Source organism: Brachyistius frenatus, unplaced genomic scaffold (genome assembly GCF_029030835.1).
Source record: "Brachyistius frenatus isolate BFR_SWC_R1_liver_20210118 unplaced genomic scaffold, ASM2903083v1 Contig_660, whole genome shotgun sequence".
Taxonomy (NCBI): Eukaryota; Metazoa; Chordata; class Actinopteri; family Embiotocidae; genus Brachyistius; species Brachyistius frenatus.
The window spans coordinates 12,123-28,644 of NW_027211259.1; the positions used below are offsets into that span (position 1 = coordinate 12,123).

General features: G+C 42.7%; 3 protein-coding genes across 3 annotated transcripts; 1 reads left to right on the forward strand and 2 right to left on the reverse strand.

Annotated features, from left to right (window-relative positions):
* Positions 1–5,513: 5,513 nt before the first annotated feature.
* LOC138615014 (hatching enzyme 1.2-like) lies at positions 5,514–7,997 on the reverse strand. Its single transcript, XM_069688652.1, has 10 exons — positions 7,992–7,997; positions 7,819–7,895; positions 7,648–7,665; positions 7,303–7,365; positions 7,031–7,186; positions 6,609–6,729; positions 6,344–6,522; positions 6,011–6,092; positions 5,796–5,920; positions 5,514–5,650 (listed from the first exon to the last, which is right to left on the reverse strand). Coding segments are annotated over exons 2-10 (813 nt in total). The 5' UTR covers positions 7,886–7,895; positions 7,992–7,997; the 3' UTR covers positions 5,514–5,648.
* A 2,278-nt stretch (positions 7,998–10,275) lies between these two features.
* LOC138615015 (high choriolytic enzyme 2-like) lies at positions 10,276–11,814 on the forward strand. The gene is made up of 4 exons (XM_069688653.1): positions 10,276–10,444; positions 10,626–10,656; positions 11,045–11,110; positions 11,242–11,814. Exons 1-4 carry the CDS (start codon positions 10,382–10,384, stop codon positions 11,475–11,477), a joined length of 396 nt encoding a protein of 131 aa, XP_069544754.1. The 5' UTR covers positions 10,276–10,381; the 3' UTR covers positions 11,478–11,814.
* A 1,382-nt stretch (positions 11,815–13,196) lies between these two features.
* Positions 13,197–16,194, reverse strand: LOC138615016 (low choriolytic enzyme-like; the record flags this gene model as incomplete). The annotated part of the gene is made up of 6 exons (XM_069688655.1): positions 13,197–13,425; positions 14,086–14,149; positions 14,257–14,381; positions 15,511–15,592; positions 15,762–15,940; positions 16,040–16,194. Coding segments are annotated over 5 exons (603 nt in total), but the record flags the coding sequence as incomplete, so codon positions are not given.
* Positions 16,195–16,522: the final 328 nt, after the last annotated feature.

Sequence of the window (16,522 nt, forward strand, 5' to 3'; positions counted from 1 at the left end):
ATTAATTTTGTTTTGTTACCCTGCTGTCTGTATTCTGACATAGTTGTAAAACTGTTACAGTATTTCACCTTGTAGAAACACAGCAGCTCTACAGTCTTTGGGGTTCAAAATACAACACAGTTTCCCAAAACGTTGGGGGAAAAAAATGCAGTGACAAATTACATAAACTCATATTTATTTCAAAATAGACCAAAGACAACATATCAAATGTTGAAACTGAGACATTTTATTGTTTTACGAAAAATATTTGCTCATTTTAAATTTGGTGGCAGCAACACGTCTCCAAATACAAATACAAATTGGGACAGGATCAACAAAGGACTAGAAAGGTTGTGTAACGCAAAAAACAAAAACACCTGGTGGAACATCTAGGAACTAATGAGGTTACCATGGCAACAGATCAGTAACATGATTGGCTATAAAAAGATGATTTCAGAGAAGCGGAGTCTCTCAGCAGTGAAGATGGGGAGAGGTTCACCACTCTGTGAAAGACTGTGTTGGAAAATAGTTCAACAATCTAAGAATAATGTTCCTCAATGTAAAACTACAAAGAATTAGTGGATTTCATCGTCTACGATTCATAATATCATTAAAAGATTCAGAGAATCTGGATAAATCTCTGAACACAAGGGACAAGGCTGGAAACCAATATTGGATGGTGGTGATCTTCAGGCCTTCAGGCAGCACTGCATTAAAAACACACTATTCTGGAGTGGAAATCACTGCATGGGCTCAGGAACACTTGTGAAAACCATCGTCTGTGAACACAGTTCATCGCTGCGTCCACAAATGATGTTAAAACTCTCCAAAGAAGAAACCAGATAGAAACATGATCCAGAAACACCGCTGCCTTCTCTGGACCGAGATCATTGAAGATAGACTGAGGTGAAGTGGACAACTGTCCTGAGGTCTGATGGATCACAATCTGAGATTCTGTTTAGAAATCATGGACGCTGCATCCTCCAGGTTAAAGAGGAGAGGGACCATCCAGCTTGTTATCAGCTCAGTTCTAAAGCCAGCATCTGTGATGGTACAGGGATGCATTAGTGCACATGGCATGGGTAGCTTGAACATCTGGAAGGAAGCATTAATGCTGAATGATATATTCAGGTTTTGGAGCAACAAATGCTGCCATCCAGACAACGTCTCTTTCAGGGAAGGTCTTGTTTATTTCAGCAGAACAACGTCCAACCACATTCTGCACGTATTCCAACAGCATGGTTCTCTAGTAGAAGAGTCCGCTGATAAACTGGCCTCCTGCAGTCCAGACCTGTCAATCATTGAAAACATCTGGAGCATCAGGACATGAACAATACAACAAAGGAGACCCTGAACTGTTGAGCAGCTGAAACGCTCTATCAGGCAAGAATGGGACCACATTTCACTTTCTAAACTCCAGAAACTGGTTTATATTATTTACAAATCATCAAATTCTGCTTTTAGTTACATTATAAACAGCACCCAACTTCTTTGGAAGCAGAGTTGTATATATCAGGATATAGTGTAATATCTATGTCCCCGTAAAAAAAGTGCTCATGAATCAACACTTCTCAAACAGCTGCAACAATAAACCTGATGTCAATGCGAGAAAAAACCTTTGTACCTGATAAGAGTTTGAATCTCCCTCTTCACCAGCTCACACAGCAGACAAGCAAGTCCTCACACCTCTTTTAGGGAGTAATAACTTCCTCTAGAAGACTCCTCAGTGACTGAGAACACTGTGACTGATGAAAAACATCTATGAAGCTGACATCGTTTTCATTTGTCATGTGACGTTTGTTTGTAACTGAGATCTGAGGTCCGGCGGGTCCGTCGCCGACCCACCGAGCTTGCTCAGTGATGGACAGTTTGACGCCTGACTTTTTCTTTACTCACAGCAACTTCAAAATTCAAACACTTTCTAAAACTGTTGCACAGACGTCACTTACGTTCACTTTGTCTACAGTCACTGTCTGATCAGTGAAGGGTTAGGCTTTAACTCTGAGTGACATGATGAAACGCTCTCATCCTCATTGAGGAAGACTCTCTTCCTTCTTGGTGTTTATCCAACTCTCCTCTCACTGGCCTCCTGCCGTGAACAGTTTCCTGTACCTCCTCTTATGTTCTTGTAGTCTGTCATGTTTCCTTCTGTATAAAACAGAGACGAGAACCAGCGGACCACCGAGCTCTGACTGACGTCACTGAATGATCGTGAACGTCCTGTCTGCTGACCAGCGTTGCTGTGCTGCTCGTTACACCTGACCGTCCTCATCAGCTCACATTGTCATCTCATCTAATGAGTCAGTCAGTCTCTCATTGCGGCCCATCTGACCTCTGACCTCCATCTCCCTACGGACAATCAAGATTTTTTTTTTTTCTCTTTCTTCCCTCTTCTTTTCGTCTGCTGGTCAAACCTTAAAGATCATGTCAGAATAAAGATGGGAAACATCTTAATGTGATAAAAAAAAACATCCTTCAAAATAGAATAAAAATCAGGTTTTATTTTGAAATAAGATTGTTTGACAAACTAAAATAACTTAAATCCCAAAGACATATTAAGAACAGGTTGTCTGTGTTGGTGCTGCTTTCTCAAAAAGATTACAATTTCAAAATAGAAGTAATTTTACAGTTTCACCAAAGAAGATGTGGTGAAGGGATGGGGGGGTGGGAGGATGGGGGGTGGTGGGCTGGTAGCGGGGGGTCACAGGAAGGGTGGAGGTGAGGATTAGGGGGCAACAATGAGTTAAATGTTCCCCTGCAGACCACATGGAGGCCGAAGCGTCCCCCCAGTGTCCATAATTTGTCTGGAATAATTGTGTGTGTGTGTGTGTGTGTGTGTGTGTGTGTGTGTGTGTGTGTGTGTGTGTGTGTGTGTGTGTGTGTGTGTGTGTGTGTGTGTGTGTGTGTGTGTGTGTGTGTGTGTGTGTGTGTGTGTGTGTGTGTGTGTCCAGGGCTCAGGCTTTGCTCTCTGGTCATTGGAGGTGAAGGGGCTCTCCACAGAGAGTGGAGGACCCTCGCTGTCAGACAGGAATCTGAAGAGACCTCCCAGTAGTCGTCAGCGGTGAGACCCAGCAGCTCCCGTTATTCACAACCCTCAGAGGAGGCACAAATGTTCAGCTGGTTCTGGAGCTTCACATGTTTCAGTTGCACAGTGGAGCAAACGCCACCAAGCTCTCTCTCTGACAACACTGGTACAGTATCATACAATATCAAGACGTTACTGGATCAGCACACATTCAGAGAGAATGTGTTGTAGACGTAGTTGTTTATTTATTAAATCCTGATGGATGGCCATGAAGGGAAACGTGTTTATCAAAACGTACATTACAGAAAATAACTAAATAATGAGATCACTTCTTAAAAACTTTGTGTCGTGCACTTGTTCTTTACCAGGTAAAGTTGGAAAGGGGTGGAGTCGAGGTGTTGGAGATGGCAGAATGATGGTGATGAGGTCAGGTTGGTATCAGTGAATGGAGGTGGTGGAGTCAGGATGTATCAGAGGTGATGGAGTTAGGATGGTATCATAGGTGATGGAGGTGATGGAGGATGAGGACGGTGTGTTCCCATGATAAAATGCTGACTGCACCACAGGCCTGTCAATCAAACAGACACGCCCCCAAAAACAGGTCTTCTTGAATCTTCTTTTCTAATGAATGAGGGATTATTTTCAGATGGACCTCCAGAAAACTAATAAGAAGGAGTGACTTTAGCTAACAACACCGAGATAACTGGTGGACACATTTTATTCACTTTGGATTTGATGAGAGAAGTTGAATGGGAGTCTATGGAGCCGGAGGCTTTTTGGAGCCGACCTCTAGTGGCACTCGCTGGTATTGCAGCTGAAGACGCTTCTGGATCAGAAGCTACGAACACTTTTCTATCCCACCTGTGCTTGATGACCTGAACAGGTTAGCAGCCTCGTGGGCTTCACATGACTTCTGTGTGTTATTAATATGAAGTTACATGTTTGTACAGTTTTATCCAGAAACGTCTGAATACTTGAAGCGTGCCTGCTGTCGCTCTCTCACGCTGCTCCGCTTTGTCACTTCACATGAAGCGCTGCCATCTAGGGATCAGTTTGAAACACACTGCGGACTGAATGTCACTGCAGGTTTGCAACCATAGCAACCTGTTACTGACAGCTTGTCATACATGAAGGATTCAGAAAGCAGTGAGGTAATGACTCCCCACAGTGACACACTGACCTCACCTGTCGGCCTACAGTCACAGACACACCTGAGCTGATGCAGCTGCAACACTTGGAGGACCTTTCTGCCACATGCGGTGGTCTTCATCAGCATCCACACACAGGCTGATGGATGTCTGTCATCAAACATCAACCTTTATATATGAGCAAACTCCTGCTGATGAAGGTAATGACATGCAGCTGAAAGCTCAGACAGAAAGTAAGTTATGAACTTTAAACTCAACCTCCAGCTGTGATGCATTTCTTCATGGTTTGTATTGAAAGATGTGAAGGAGCCGTTCTGACCTGCAGCACAAAACACGGCATCATTCCTCCTCCTTGGCTGACATCTGATGAGTCAACACGCACACGTCAGATCGGTAAAGTGGTTTTGCAACAGATTCACAAACACAGCTGATCACATATAAACACTGTCTGCAGCTGCCAGTGAGGCTCTGACAGTTTCAAAGTTCCTCTTCAGTCCTTCTGGACGGTACGACGCCGCCATCTGCTGCTAGAAAACTGCACAGCTGCACTCAGGAGTAACAGAAAGGGATTATGGGTAAGGATTACAGCAGGCACCATACCTGTAATAGTCTGAGGACAAAATTATGTCAATGCTCTCAGATCAGATATCTGTTATTAAGTTGTGTTTGATGTTCGTATTTATTGTGAGTGAAAAACACTCTGCTCAATTGTTCTGTGTACAGATGTGTTACAGAGTGGCTGCTTCTATGTGTGTTAATATCAACCATCAGTGATGTCATCAACCATCAGTGATGTCATCGTTGGTTTGTGAAAGTTATGAATCCTCCAGTTCAGATTCTGTCCATCGCCATCTTTGCTAGTTCAGAGCGGTTTGGAGCAGGAAGTGACCATATTTGGACGAGCTGGGGGAGGAGCCAGAGGTGGATATGACCGATCTGATTGGAAACCTGACGATACTACGTCCCGCCCACCGATAGCTGTAACCTGACTGCACCACAGGCCTGTCAATCAAACAGACACGCCCCCAAAAACAGGTCTTCTTGAATCTTCTTTTCTAATGAATGAGGGATTATTTTCAGATGGACCTCCAGAAAACTAATAAGAAGGAGTGACTTTAGCTAACAACACCGAGATAACTGGAGACTGTTAAAAGGGTGTGTGTGTGTGTATGAGACAGAGAGACAGGTCTATAGGTAATTCATCATCATCATTATCGTTGTGTCGTTGGTCATTTTTTAATGTGTGTTGAAGCACTGCGGTCTTATTAAAGTAATTATCTTTTCATTGTGGTTGTAGATTTCCTTTTGTCATCAATAACGTTCACAAAATATCCACCTCATAAGAACACGCAGACAGATCGTCGGTTGTAACGCAGCTTTTATTCTTCAGATAACAGCGAGACATGCAAAGAACCGGGAGACAGAGTTTGTGGTGTTCATGAGTTCTGCTGCTTCAGTCTTCTCTCTGATCTGTCGGCCACATCTGGACAGGCCTCCTCTGGAAGAGCCAAGAGCACCGAGGTGGATGAGGTCAGAGCTGATTGTAACGATGGACTGCGTGTGTGTGTGTGTGTGTGTGTGTGTGTGTGTGTGTGTGTGTGTGTGTGTGTGTGTGTGCTCATATTGCTCTCATGTGGACTCACAGCACTTGTAGAGCGTGTTCAGCCTGGCGATGTCGCTCCTGCTCATCTCCTTAGCGTTGCCAAAGTTGACGTTGGCGTTGGGGATGGGGACCATGGTGGGCTGGTTGTTCTTGGAGAAGGCGTACCTGCAACAGCACACAGAGCTGTGAGACCCGACCACCACACATCCTGAACACACCTCACCTCAGGGCTGAAGTAGAAGCAGCTGTTCTCACCTGTGATACTGCATGACAGAGTTGTAGTCGTAGGCAGTGCCCTGGTTGAGGGTGGCGATCTTCCTGAAGTTGTGCTCCATTCCTACAAAACACAATAAAGAGGACAAAGTCTCTGTTTGAAATCAGGACGTTGTCCCTGGACAGAAAGGAGTTGTTTAGACAACTCCTTTCAGTGTATTTGTTCACAAGGGTTCCCCATGATATCTACACGAGGCCTGCAGAGTCTCGTAGGAAGAACAGGTCTCAGATCAGTGCTTCCCTCTGAATGCACTCGTCTGCAGCTCACCGGTCGCCCCTCTAACCTCTAGTGAGAATACGGAACCGTTCCTTTACCGGACTGGACGTTCTGCAGCAGGACTTTGATGTGGTTGTCCCTGTCGGAGCGGGTCTGTTCGTGGTTGAATCCCAGAGCGTGGAGCAGCTCGTGCTGCACGGTGCCGTGGTAAAGGCATCCACTACGGGCCAGAGACACCACCTGCTTCCCGCCACGACGGCCGACGTAGGAGTAGCAGCTGGACAGGACCAGAGAGACGTTGAAGAGCAGTGAAGTCGGAGGACAGCGTTCAACACAGGCTGCTTATCGTTCTCAGCTTCTTACCCGTTCTGGGACTCGATGCTCAGCCAGTCGCGGTCGCTGCTGCTGCTGGGCCTGAAGCGGATGCAGGAGAAGGAGGAGAAGGACTCCAGTCCACGGGTGATGATGGCCTTCTCACGGGAGTCTGGCAGGATGACAGGACACAACATTTAGCTTTTTTCCATCCAGCAGCACCACAAACTAAACCAGTGAGTTTCTCTGAGTTTCCATGTACACTGTAACATTTAGAGTTAGTCAGCCAACACTGGTCCAACCAGACCAGGACCAGATCTGAGGCGGACCCACCTGAAGGAGTTGAACCGGATGAGGATGTGCAGAAATAAAAGCAGTTTGACTAAATGTCAACGCTGCTATTTCTTCACATTATGTGGGTCATTTCAGTTCATTTCTTCATATTTTGAGGCCTCCCAGCCTCAGACACTCACTGAAGTGGTTGGTGATGTAATAAGGAATGTAGACCTTCCCGTCAGTCCACTTGCCCCACGTGCAGCCCCGGCTGGTGCAAGGGTCGGCGTTTCTCTCGGCCTCGGTGTCGATGGCGATGTCTCCTTCGGTCAGGATGGGATCGTCGGCAGAACGGACTGAAACACATCGTGCACAACTTCAAATCCTGTTGCAGTGCTACTGATAGAAGAAGGAAGGATTGAAGCTTCATCAGCGGTCCTGAGGAAGAGGGACTGCAGCAGCTCTCACTCACTCAGATTGCTGTTGGCTCTCTCCAGAAGTTCAGAGACAGAAAGACCCTCTGCAGCGTCCTCTGCTCACACACATCAACAACAGCACAATTTCACTGGACTGCAGAACAACACAGCAGTCCCATACTGAGACTGTCAATACCATAGGACAGATACATACCTGCCTGCAGCTGCAGCGAGGGATCAGGGGAGAAGAACACACGGCGTTACACATGAAATCACAGCTCCACGTCAGCAGACGTCCTCACACTAACAACTGCACGTTAAACTGGGAAGAACGCACATTCACATGATGAGACACACTTTCTGCATTGTGGAACCAAAAGCTTTTAGATAAAGTCTGTCACCCAAATCCTCAAATCTGTCTGTGAGAAAGGACCTAACAGCTGTGAAAATAATGTGAGACTTCATATGTGAGACAGGACGCTGTTCATGTTGGTGTCTGCCACAGTCAAGTTCCCACATCCACATTTACAGGAGGATGAATGAGCAGACGTCCCGCTGTGATCCTACCTCGCTGTCAGCCCAACAGCAGGCAGACAGCAGCAGCAGAGCCAGAGCCCAGAAAACAGACGAGCGAGCCATCGCAGCAGATCTGCAGGACACAGACAGGAATCAGAGCAGAGTGGGAACACAGAGGTCCACCTTCATCCACTGACAGGAAGGGCCCACGTCTACACTGCACTCTCACCTTGGATCCTGTGTGGACGTGTGCAGCACAGGTTTCACTCCAGCATTTTATAAACCGTCAGCTGTGTCAGTCGGCCCAAATATGGCTTATCTGAGGACGGAGAAACCCTAAAGAATCAGCTGAACGTACAGGCTTATCAGTCACGTGTTCAGACAGACGTGCGAAAAGAAACGCCACCCTTCAATGTGGGTGGGAAAACAGACACTTGTTGCGTTTAGCATCAAACTGTACAAAGATATCTAATGAAAAATGGAGTTTTACCTGTACCTCTCAGCATGTTGTCCGTTCCCTGGGCTTCCTTAGATATATCGACACCTACTTGGAAAAATAACCCTGAATCTTACGATGCAAAGGTGTACAAAATAAAACTTTTGTTAATATTCTTCAAAAGAGGATGATAAACATAATTACAGTCTATCTATAATTCCTATAAGGTTGAAATTATGTTCTCAAAAATAGGTTTTATATTGGCTGATGTAATATTCCATTCGTATATTCATTTGGAGTGTTTAATGTAAATAAAAACAGAACGTGATGATTAGCAAATCATGCAAACCCATATTTAATTGAAGAGGGTTAGGGGTTCACCACTCTGTGAAAGACTGCCTGGGCAAATAGTTCAACCCTTTTTGACATAAAACTAAATATAAAACGACAAAGAATGAATGGATTTCATCATCTACGGTTCATACTATCTCTATGCTGTCCTTTTCTCTCTCTGCTCTCCTCTCACCCCACTGGTTGAGGCAGATGCTCCGCCCACCCCTGATCCTGGTTCTGTTAACAGATGTTCTCCACCTCTGATCCTGGTTCTGTTAACAGATGCTCCGCCCACCTCTGATCCTGGTTCTGTTAACAGATGTTCTCCACCTCTGAGCCCGGTTCTGTTAACAGATGTTCTCCACCTCTGATCCTGGTTCTGTTAACAGATGTTCTCCACCTCTGATCCTGGTTCTGTCGGAGGTTTCTTCCTGTTAAAGGGAGGTTTTCTTCCCTCTGTTGGAGGTTTTTCTCCCTTAAAGAGGAGTTTTTACCTCCTAGTTTATGTGGGAATTGTTGAATTGTTGAATTGTTGGTTTCTCTGTATAATATTGTAAAGTTCTGATGTAAGGACTTTAATGTGTTAAGTGCCATGAAATAACCTATGTTGTGATTTGGCGCTATATAAATAAAGTTGAATTGAATTGAATTAACTGCCCCTAAATGTTCCTTTCAAAGTGAGACATGGATCACTGCGTGAAAAGAAGCGAGACTTACTTTGGCAAGTTGCACACTAATCTTTAAGCTGGGGGTTCAAACCCCAGGTTCCTTCTGTCCACATGCCAACGTGTTCTTGTGCAAAACACTGAACCACAAGTTCCTCCTGATGGCCAGCGAGCCCTTTGTGAGGTGTGTGAATGTGTGTGTGAATGCAAACTGTAAAGCGCTTTGAGACTGCTCAGGTGATACAGAGCTGTATAAGAATGATTACATAATTATAAATAACTGATTTAAGAGTTTTGAACCTTTTTGCTGTGAGGCGACAATGCTAACCACTGCAAACTGAGCCACCCCACTGAGCAGCAGTTAAAGTCAAATGTCAGATTAAAGGTAGGTAGGTAGGTAGGTATATTTTTTGTTAATCCCCGAGGGGAAATTTTTTCGCAACAGCAGCATACATACAGGAGCAATAATAGAAACAATAGAATAAAATAATAATAGAATAGAATAATATAATAGAAAAGCAATAAAATAAAAAATATAAATATAAAATATAAAATGCACAGTACATACCGTATATATACAGTACATTAAATATCTATATATATTATATACAACAAACCAATAAACACAGTCAACATATATATATATATATATATATATATATATATATATATATATATATATATATATATATATATATATATATATATATATATATATATATATATATATATATAAAGCTGGAGCAAAAAACTAATTTGCTGTTGTGTTAGTTTTGGATGACCAAATAATTAGATCTCAGACAATGTTGAATCATTTAATAGGAATAAATGACAAATGCACCTTTATTCATGTCAGTTTCTCACCACATCGTTGCTGCTGTTTTTGTAAGACTGTGAACCAAACATTTAGTGCAACTGTGTCTCAATGTGGAGAAGTAACACAAACACAAAACAGGCTTTTGTAACTTGAATCACAAGATTTTGTGTAATTGTGCAGCCTGTAGTGTCACAACAGAAACAGAATAAAAAGGTAAATATCAACAGTACATCTGAATTTGTCAACATGTCTTTGTTGAGCACCATATTAGGATGAAAGGCAGTTGGCTTCACCACCTATATAAGTTTGAGCACTTGAGTGTCTCTCAGGTGTTTTCTTGGTCTGCTGCTGCCGTCCAGTAACCAGCCATGATCCTCCAGACTGCTGTGCTCAGTGTGCTCCTCTGCTCCGTCCACAGCTTTACTCTACAGGTAAGAACCAGCAGACACGTACAATGATCAGCAGTCGAAGGACATGTTATATTGATATTGATTTATATACTACTTTTATATGAATTTGAGGAAATTGTTGAATTTAATGATGGATTATAATCTTAAATCTGGCATTCAAACATTTTGACCGTTTTTTATTAAACAACTTCTTTTATTACAGGCTCCTTTTGAAAAAAGTGATGGGAACTCTGGTAAGAAGATCTATATGTGATTACAGTATTTTTTACTCTCATCTGCACTTTAATTACATCATTTTTGTGCGTGCTTGGAATTTATTAATTCCGCACTGAGTTGCACTTCCAGGCAAATATTGTTTCAATCATGGAGTCTCAGGTATTGAAATGTAAACATTGAGAATAGCTTTTATTTATTATCTCTTTATTTCTTCTATACTTTTTTTTTCTTAATATAAAAAAAAAAAAAAAAATCATCTGATCCCATTCCAACAGCCCCATTTTTGTTTTCTGACCTCTTCATGTCTTTGTGCTGCTGTAACACGCAGTCGTATCTGAGTGCCGTGCTGTGAGAATATCCAACATCATGTGAGTGAAACCTGAACCGACTGTGTCTGTTCCCCAGGCAACAACATGGAGGATGAGGATGTCGGCATCGCCGCGCTGTTAGAAAAGGCCAACGCTAATGTTGGTAGGTTCATCTGCTCTCATGCAGCTGCTTCATTTATTCTCTTTGGAGAAACAAACACAAGCACAGAGCTGAAGTGTTCATTCAAACTGTTTACAGGTTCAAAAATAATTTTTCCTCAAAACACTATGCAGGAAATAACTCGGATGAACCTCTGGTGATGTTTGGAGACATAGCAGTGCCCGTAGGTCTGCAGAACGCCGATCCCTGCACAGCTCGAAACTGCCTGTGGCCGAAAGCCAACGATGGCAACGTCTACGTACCGTACCGCATCTCCAACCAATACTGCAAGTATCAGAAAGCCTTTTATTTTGGTTCTCTGTCACAACTCACCCATATCAACCCAGTGTCAAGGCAAAACATGAAATAGATAGATAGATAGATAGTTACTTTATTATCTGCAGATGGTTTATTATCTATCTATCTGTTTTATGTTTTGCCGTGACACTGGGTTGATATGGGTGAGTTGTGACAGAGAACCAAAATAGACACGCCTGTCCACCACAGCGAAACATGAAATAGACACGGCTGTGGCTATCCAACTTTTAAGTGTGTCTATTTCACACTTTTCAGTGACACAGTGACACTGGGTCCAGGACGGTCTCCCACCCAGTCCGTAAGACAGAACCAGAGGAACAAACACACCTATTCTTCTTTAAATTCCACATGTATCATTCCCAGACTCATACTCACTGTCACTATAATTGTCTCGCAAGACTTTTCCAGCACCATTTCCCAAACATGAAGACAAATCAGGCCTTTGCACTCGCTGCATGGGCTCAGGAACACTTGTGAAAACCATCGTCTGTGAACACAGTTCATCGCTGCGTCCACAAATGATGTTAAAACTCTCCAAAGAAGAAACCAGATAGAAACATGATCAGAAACACCGCCGCCTTCTCTGGACCAAGATCATTGAAGATGGACTGAGGTGAAGTGGACAACTGTCCTGAGGTCTGATGGATCACAATCTGAGATTCTGTTTGGAAATCATGGACGCTGCATCCTCCAGGTTAAAGAGGAGAGGGACCATCCAGCTTGTTATCAGCTCAGTTCTAAAGCCAGCATCTGTGATGGTACAGGATGCATTAGTGCACATGGCATGGGTAGCTTGAACATCTGGAAGGAAGCATTAATGCTGAATGATATATTCAGGTTTTGGAGCAACATGTGCTGCCATCCAGACAACGTCTCTTTCAGGGAAGGTCTTGTTTATTTCAGCAGAACAACGTCCAACCACATTCTGCACGTATTCCAACAGCATGGTTCTCTAGTAGAAGAGTCCGCTGATAAACTGGCCTCCTGCAGTCCAGACCTGTCACACCTGGCAAATATTTTTCATAAAACAATAACATGTCTCAGTTTCAACATTTAATATGTTGTCTTTGGTATAAATATAAATATAAATATATATATAATTATATAAATAGTCCCCTAATTCCAGCCATGATTAAATTTCAGGAATATCTCAAACACAGCTATGTTTGGGTGCAGTTTGATTGGCAGGCCTGTGGTGCAGTAAGGTTTCCAGTATATGCTGGCAGGCCATAGTGTCCTCAGGTACTCAGTCAGATCCACCCCTCACTCTTCCCCTGCTTCACTCTTTTGTCCAAATATGGTCACTTCTGGTTCCAAAAAAAAAAAAAAAAAGACGCCGATGACTTGTGTTATTTTATAATTTTGATGTTTTCAGTTCTGCCCCGCACTGTAGAAATGAATCCGTATTTTGATTGGTCCTGTAAAGGTTCCCCACAGGTGTGTGCTGAGTCAGCACCTCGCAGACAGGCCAGGAAAAAGTCATATCAGGGACAGAATGTACGTTTGATCAGCTGCGTGTTTGTCCAGCAGCTGCATTCATGAAGGTCAACGATTCAAGAGTGACAGAAAATGGGAGTGTTGCTGATCACCTGTGTAGATATGTGTGTGTGTGTGTGTGTGTGTGTGTGTGTGTGTGTGTGTGTGTGTGTGTGTGTGTGTGTGTGTGTGTTCAAAGAACTGATGGTTTATATCCTTATTTCACAGTAAAACACAGTCACAGATCTTTTTACTGTAAAACATGGACTGATGGTAAAAACAGAAACAGGCTGACTGCAGATTAAGATCAATATTTATTCTTTTATTAATTTGTATTTAATCAAGCTCACAAGCCGTTATTTAAATTTTATTCAAATATGCAAATATGTCAATCAGCAGTTTCTCATTAGGGTCAGTACAAAAGCTAATTTAACCAAATTCTCACGTTGATTCAGAAAGCACAGATTTAGTTTTGCATGTTGATTAAAAGCTGCATCAGTCGGCTTCATTTCCTGGATTTCCTGCTGGAAACAGAAGGATGGTTTTAAAAATAATGAAGGAAACACATTGACATGCACATTCAGTAAGACTTTTGAAATGTCTGTTCCTTCATGAAAAACTGAATTTATTCCTGATTGTGGTTTTTATCTCTGGTTTGACGGCGTGCTGCCCTCTCACCTCTCATGTTTCTTTTTTGTTTGTTTCTATGAATAATAAAGATTAGAGTTTGATGTCAGACTTTTAGACTGATTGGCAAAAAAAGCATTTCTGATGAACATGAAATCAATAAATCAATGAAATGACAGAATATATATCTGTTCGACGAAATAAAAAATCACAAAGATGATGATGTGTACATAAAGTCTCCTTGAAATGCTGGTTAAATTGTAACAGCAGATATGTTTTGAAGAATGATTATGTTTCCTATCACTATTAAATTGTTGATTAACACCGTTGGCACCATGACAGTAAGATAGAAATGGATGTGAACTCGGGTCTCTGGTATATACTCATGCCAACCACCTCCAGCTCGCTCTGATTCATATACTGGATGTGACATTTCATTTATGAATATAATCCAGACAGAGATTATTTTACAGCTAGATATATATTTTGGGATAGGAACATTATTTCTTGGAAACACTGTTTGGTTATAGTTAAAGTAAACATCCAAACCCACTGACTTTCATTTCCAGAAGACCTGCTTTCTTTGCAAAGGTTTCCCCTCATGTAGGGATGCAGTTTGATCTGTAATGAATTAAAGAAGTTAAAAAGACTGAGTTGATGTCCCAGATTGAAGGTGGATCTGAGGAAACACCAGAGGTGTTCAGCTGGTTATGAAAGCAGGTTCGTACTGCAGTTGTAGAGGCGTTGCACTCGCAGGATGTCGTTGCGACTCATCTCGGTGGCTCTGCCGATGGCCACGTTGGCGTCGGGGGTGGGAATGATGGTCGGCTCCCTATTTCTCGAGAAGGCAAACCTGTGGTAACAACAAACAGCTGGGATGAGAAGTTTGATCTCAGTCTCAGCAGAGAAAAACCATCAGATCCTCTTCATCGAACACCCAACCTGTAGCAGACAGACCCAGTTACAAACCAGCTGGGCAACAAAGTGGAACATTAGGAGCCAGATATTTCCCCATCACAGATATATGAGCCAACGTGGTATAGTAATACCACACGCCCTCTGTGTGAGAATGGAGGACATTTCAGCATCTATGGAAGTGGATTTTAAAAGAAACCAGCAGGAGGATGGAGATCTTTTCCTCAAACATCACTCACAGACTTAGAGAACTATTAGCATTAAAGTCAAGATGTTACAACGGGATCACTTCTGTCCTCGTCTAATAGATAGATAGATAGATAGATAGATAGATAGATAGATAGATAGATAGATAGATAGATAGATAGATAGATAGATAGATAGATAGATAGATAGATAGATAGATAGATAGATAGATAGATAGATAGATAGATAGATAGATAGATAGATAGATAGATAGATAGATAGATAGATAGATAGATAGATAGATAGATAGATAGATAGATAGTTACTTTATTAATCCCACAAGGGGAAAAAAAAAATCACTACAGCAGCATTTATAGATACAGGAAAGAAATAAAATAACAGTAAAATATTACATAAAAATACACAGTATATACAATAAAATAGAATAATTAAATTAAAACTAACTAAACAATAGTGCAAGGATTTAAACAATATCAAAGAGAAAACAAAATCTTCAGCTAGCATGGCACAGAAAGCCTGTGCATGTCTCTGTTTACAGATCTCAGTCCAGCCCTTGTTGCTTCTCCACTATTATTGTGAAAGAGTAACTTTGGAAGATCCCCACTCAATTTGTCTGAATGCAAGCCTTTAATTAGCTTCAGCTGAGCTTTAGAGTGAACATTTGCACACAATGAGGACTCTGTCCCTCGTCTCCTCGCTGGACACTCTCATGTCTGCCATGTCAGGAGAGACACTGACTTACAGCATCCAGTAAATCTTCCAACGTACATGTGGACGCTGATTTAAGACAAAATGTGTGTCCTTAAAATATGCTGATTTATTTATTGCGTGAATGTTCAGTGAGTGAAGTGAGACGTCACCTTCCGTAGTGCATCACCGAGTTGTAGTCGTAGGGAGTGTTGAGGTTCCTTGTCCTGATTCTGTCAAAGTTATGCTCCATTCCTGCAAGAGAGTCACACGTGTCATGTTCTTTTATTGCTGAGTTATATTTGGGGGAACACCTTATTCTTTATATTTTTTAACAAAAGCGCGTTAAAAGCTCCATCCACATTCTCCACACTGAAAACCTTGTTGAAATTGTTGCTGAAGACGTGTGTGGACTGGGACCCACCACGAATGACGTTCTGCAGCAGGATGCGAACGTGCATGTCCCTGTCGGACCGGGTCTGTTCGTGGTTGAAGCCCAGAGCGTGGAGCAGCTCGTGTTGGATGATGGACTGGAACACGCAGCCATTGCGACTCAAAGACACCGTCTGTCCATTCCCACGACGCCCGACGAACGAGTAACACCTGGAGGAGATGAGGAAATAAAAGCCGCAGCAGAACTGTGACCTGAGAGCAGCCAGCAAACAGGAAGTATGAAGCACTCAGACTTTGTGGGGTGTTTACCCTGAGCGAGACTGGATGTCCACAAAGTCTCTCTGTCTATTCTGGGGCACGAAGCGGATGCAGGTGGATTCAGCAAATGACCTCAGACCTTGGACGATGGTGTCTCTCTGTCTTCGGGCTGGACAGGAAAAAAAAACTTTGTTGTTGTGAGCTAATTATTCATCATGCATCAGTTTAAAATGAGACTTTGAGGCAAAAAAAAAACATAAAAACCATGAAAAGAGTGCAAAGGCCTGATTTGTCTTCATGTTTGGGAAATGGTGCTGGAAAAGTCCTGCGAGACAATTATAGTGACAGTGAGTATGAGTCTGGGAATGATACATGTGGAATTTAAAGAAGAATAGGTGTGTTTGTTCCTCTGGTTCTGTCTTACGGACTGGGTGGGAGACCGTCCTGGACCCAGTGTCACTGTGTCACTGAAAAGTGTGAAATAGACACACTTAAAAGTTGGATAGCCACAGCCGTGTCTATTTCATGTTTCGC

Coding starts and splice junctions, on each gene's coding strand:
- LOC138615014 (XM_069688652.1), bottom strand. CDS start 7,885: ATGGCTCGCTCGTCTGTTTTCTGGGCTCTGGCTCTGCTGCTGCTGTCT. Junction 6,730..7,030: donor TTACATCACCAACCACTTCA/GTGAGTGTCTGA, acceptor TCATCCTGCCAG/ACTCCCGTGAGAAGGCCATC. Junction 5,921..6,010: donor TCTGTCATGCAGTATCACAG/GTGAGAACAGCT, acceptor GTGCTGTTGCAG/GTACGCCTTCTCCAAGAACA.
- LOC138615015 (XM_069688653.1), top strand. CDS start 10,382: ATGATCCTCCAGACTGCTGTGCTCAGTGTGCTCCTCTGCTCCGTCCAC. Junction 10,657..11,044: donor AAAAAGTGATGGGAACTCTG/GTAAGAAGATCT, acceptor TCTGTTCCCCAG/GCAACAACATGGAGGATGAG. Junction 11,111..11,241: donor AAAGGCCAACGCTAATGTTG/GTAGGTTCATCT, acceptor AACACTATGCAG/GAAATAACTCGGATGAACCT.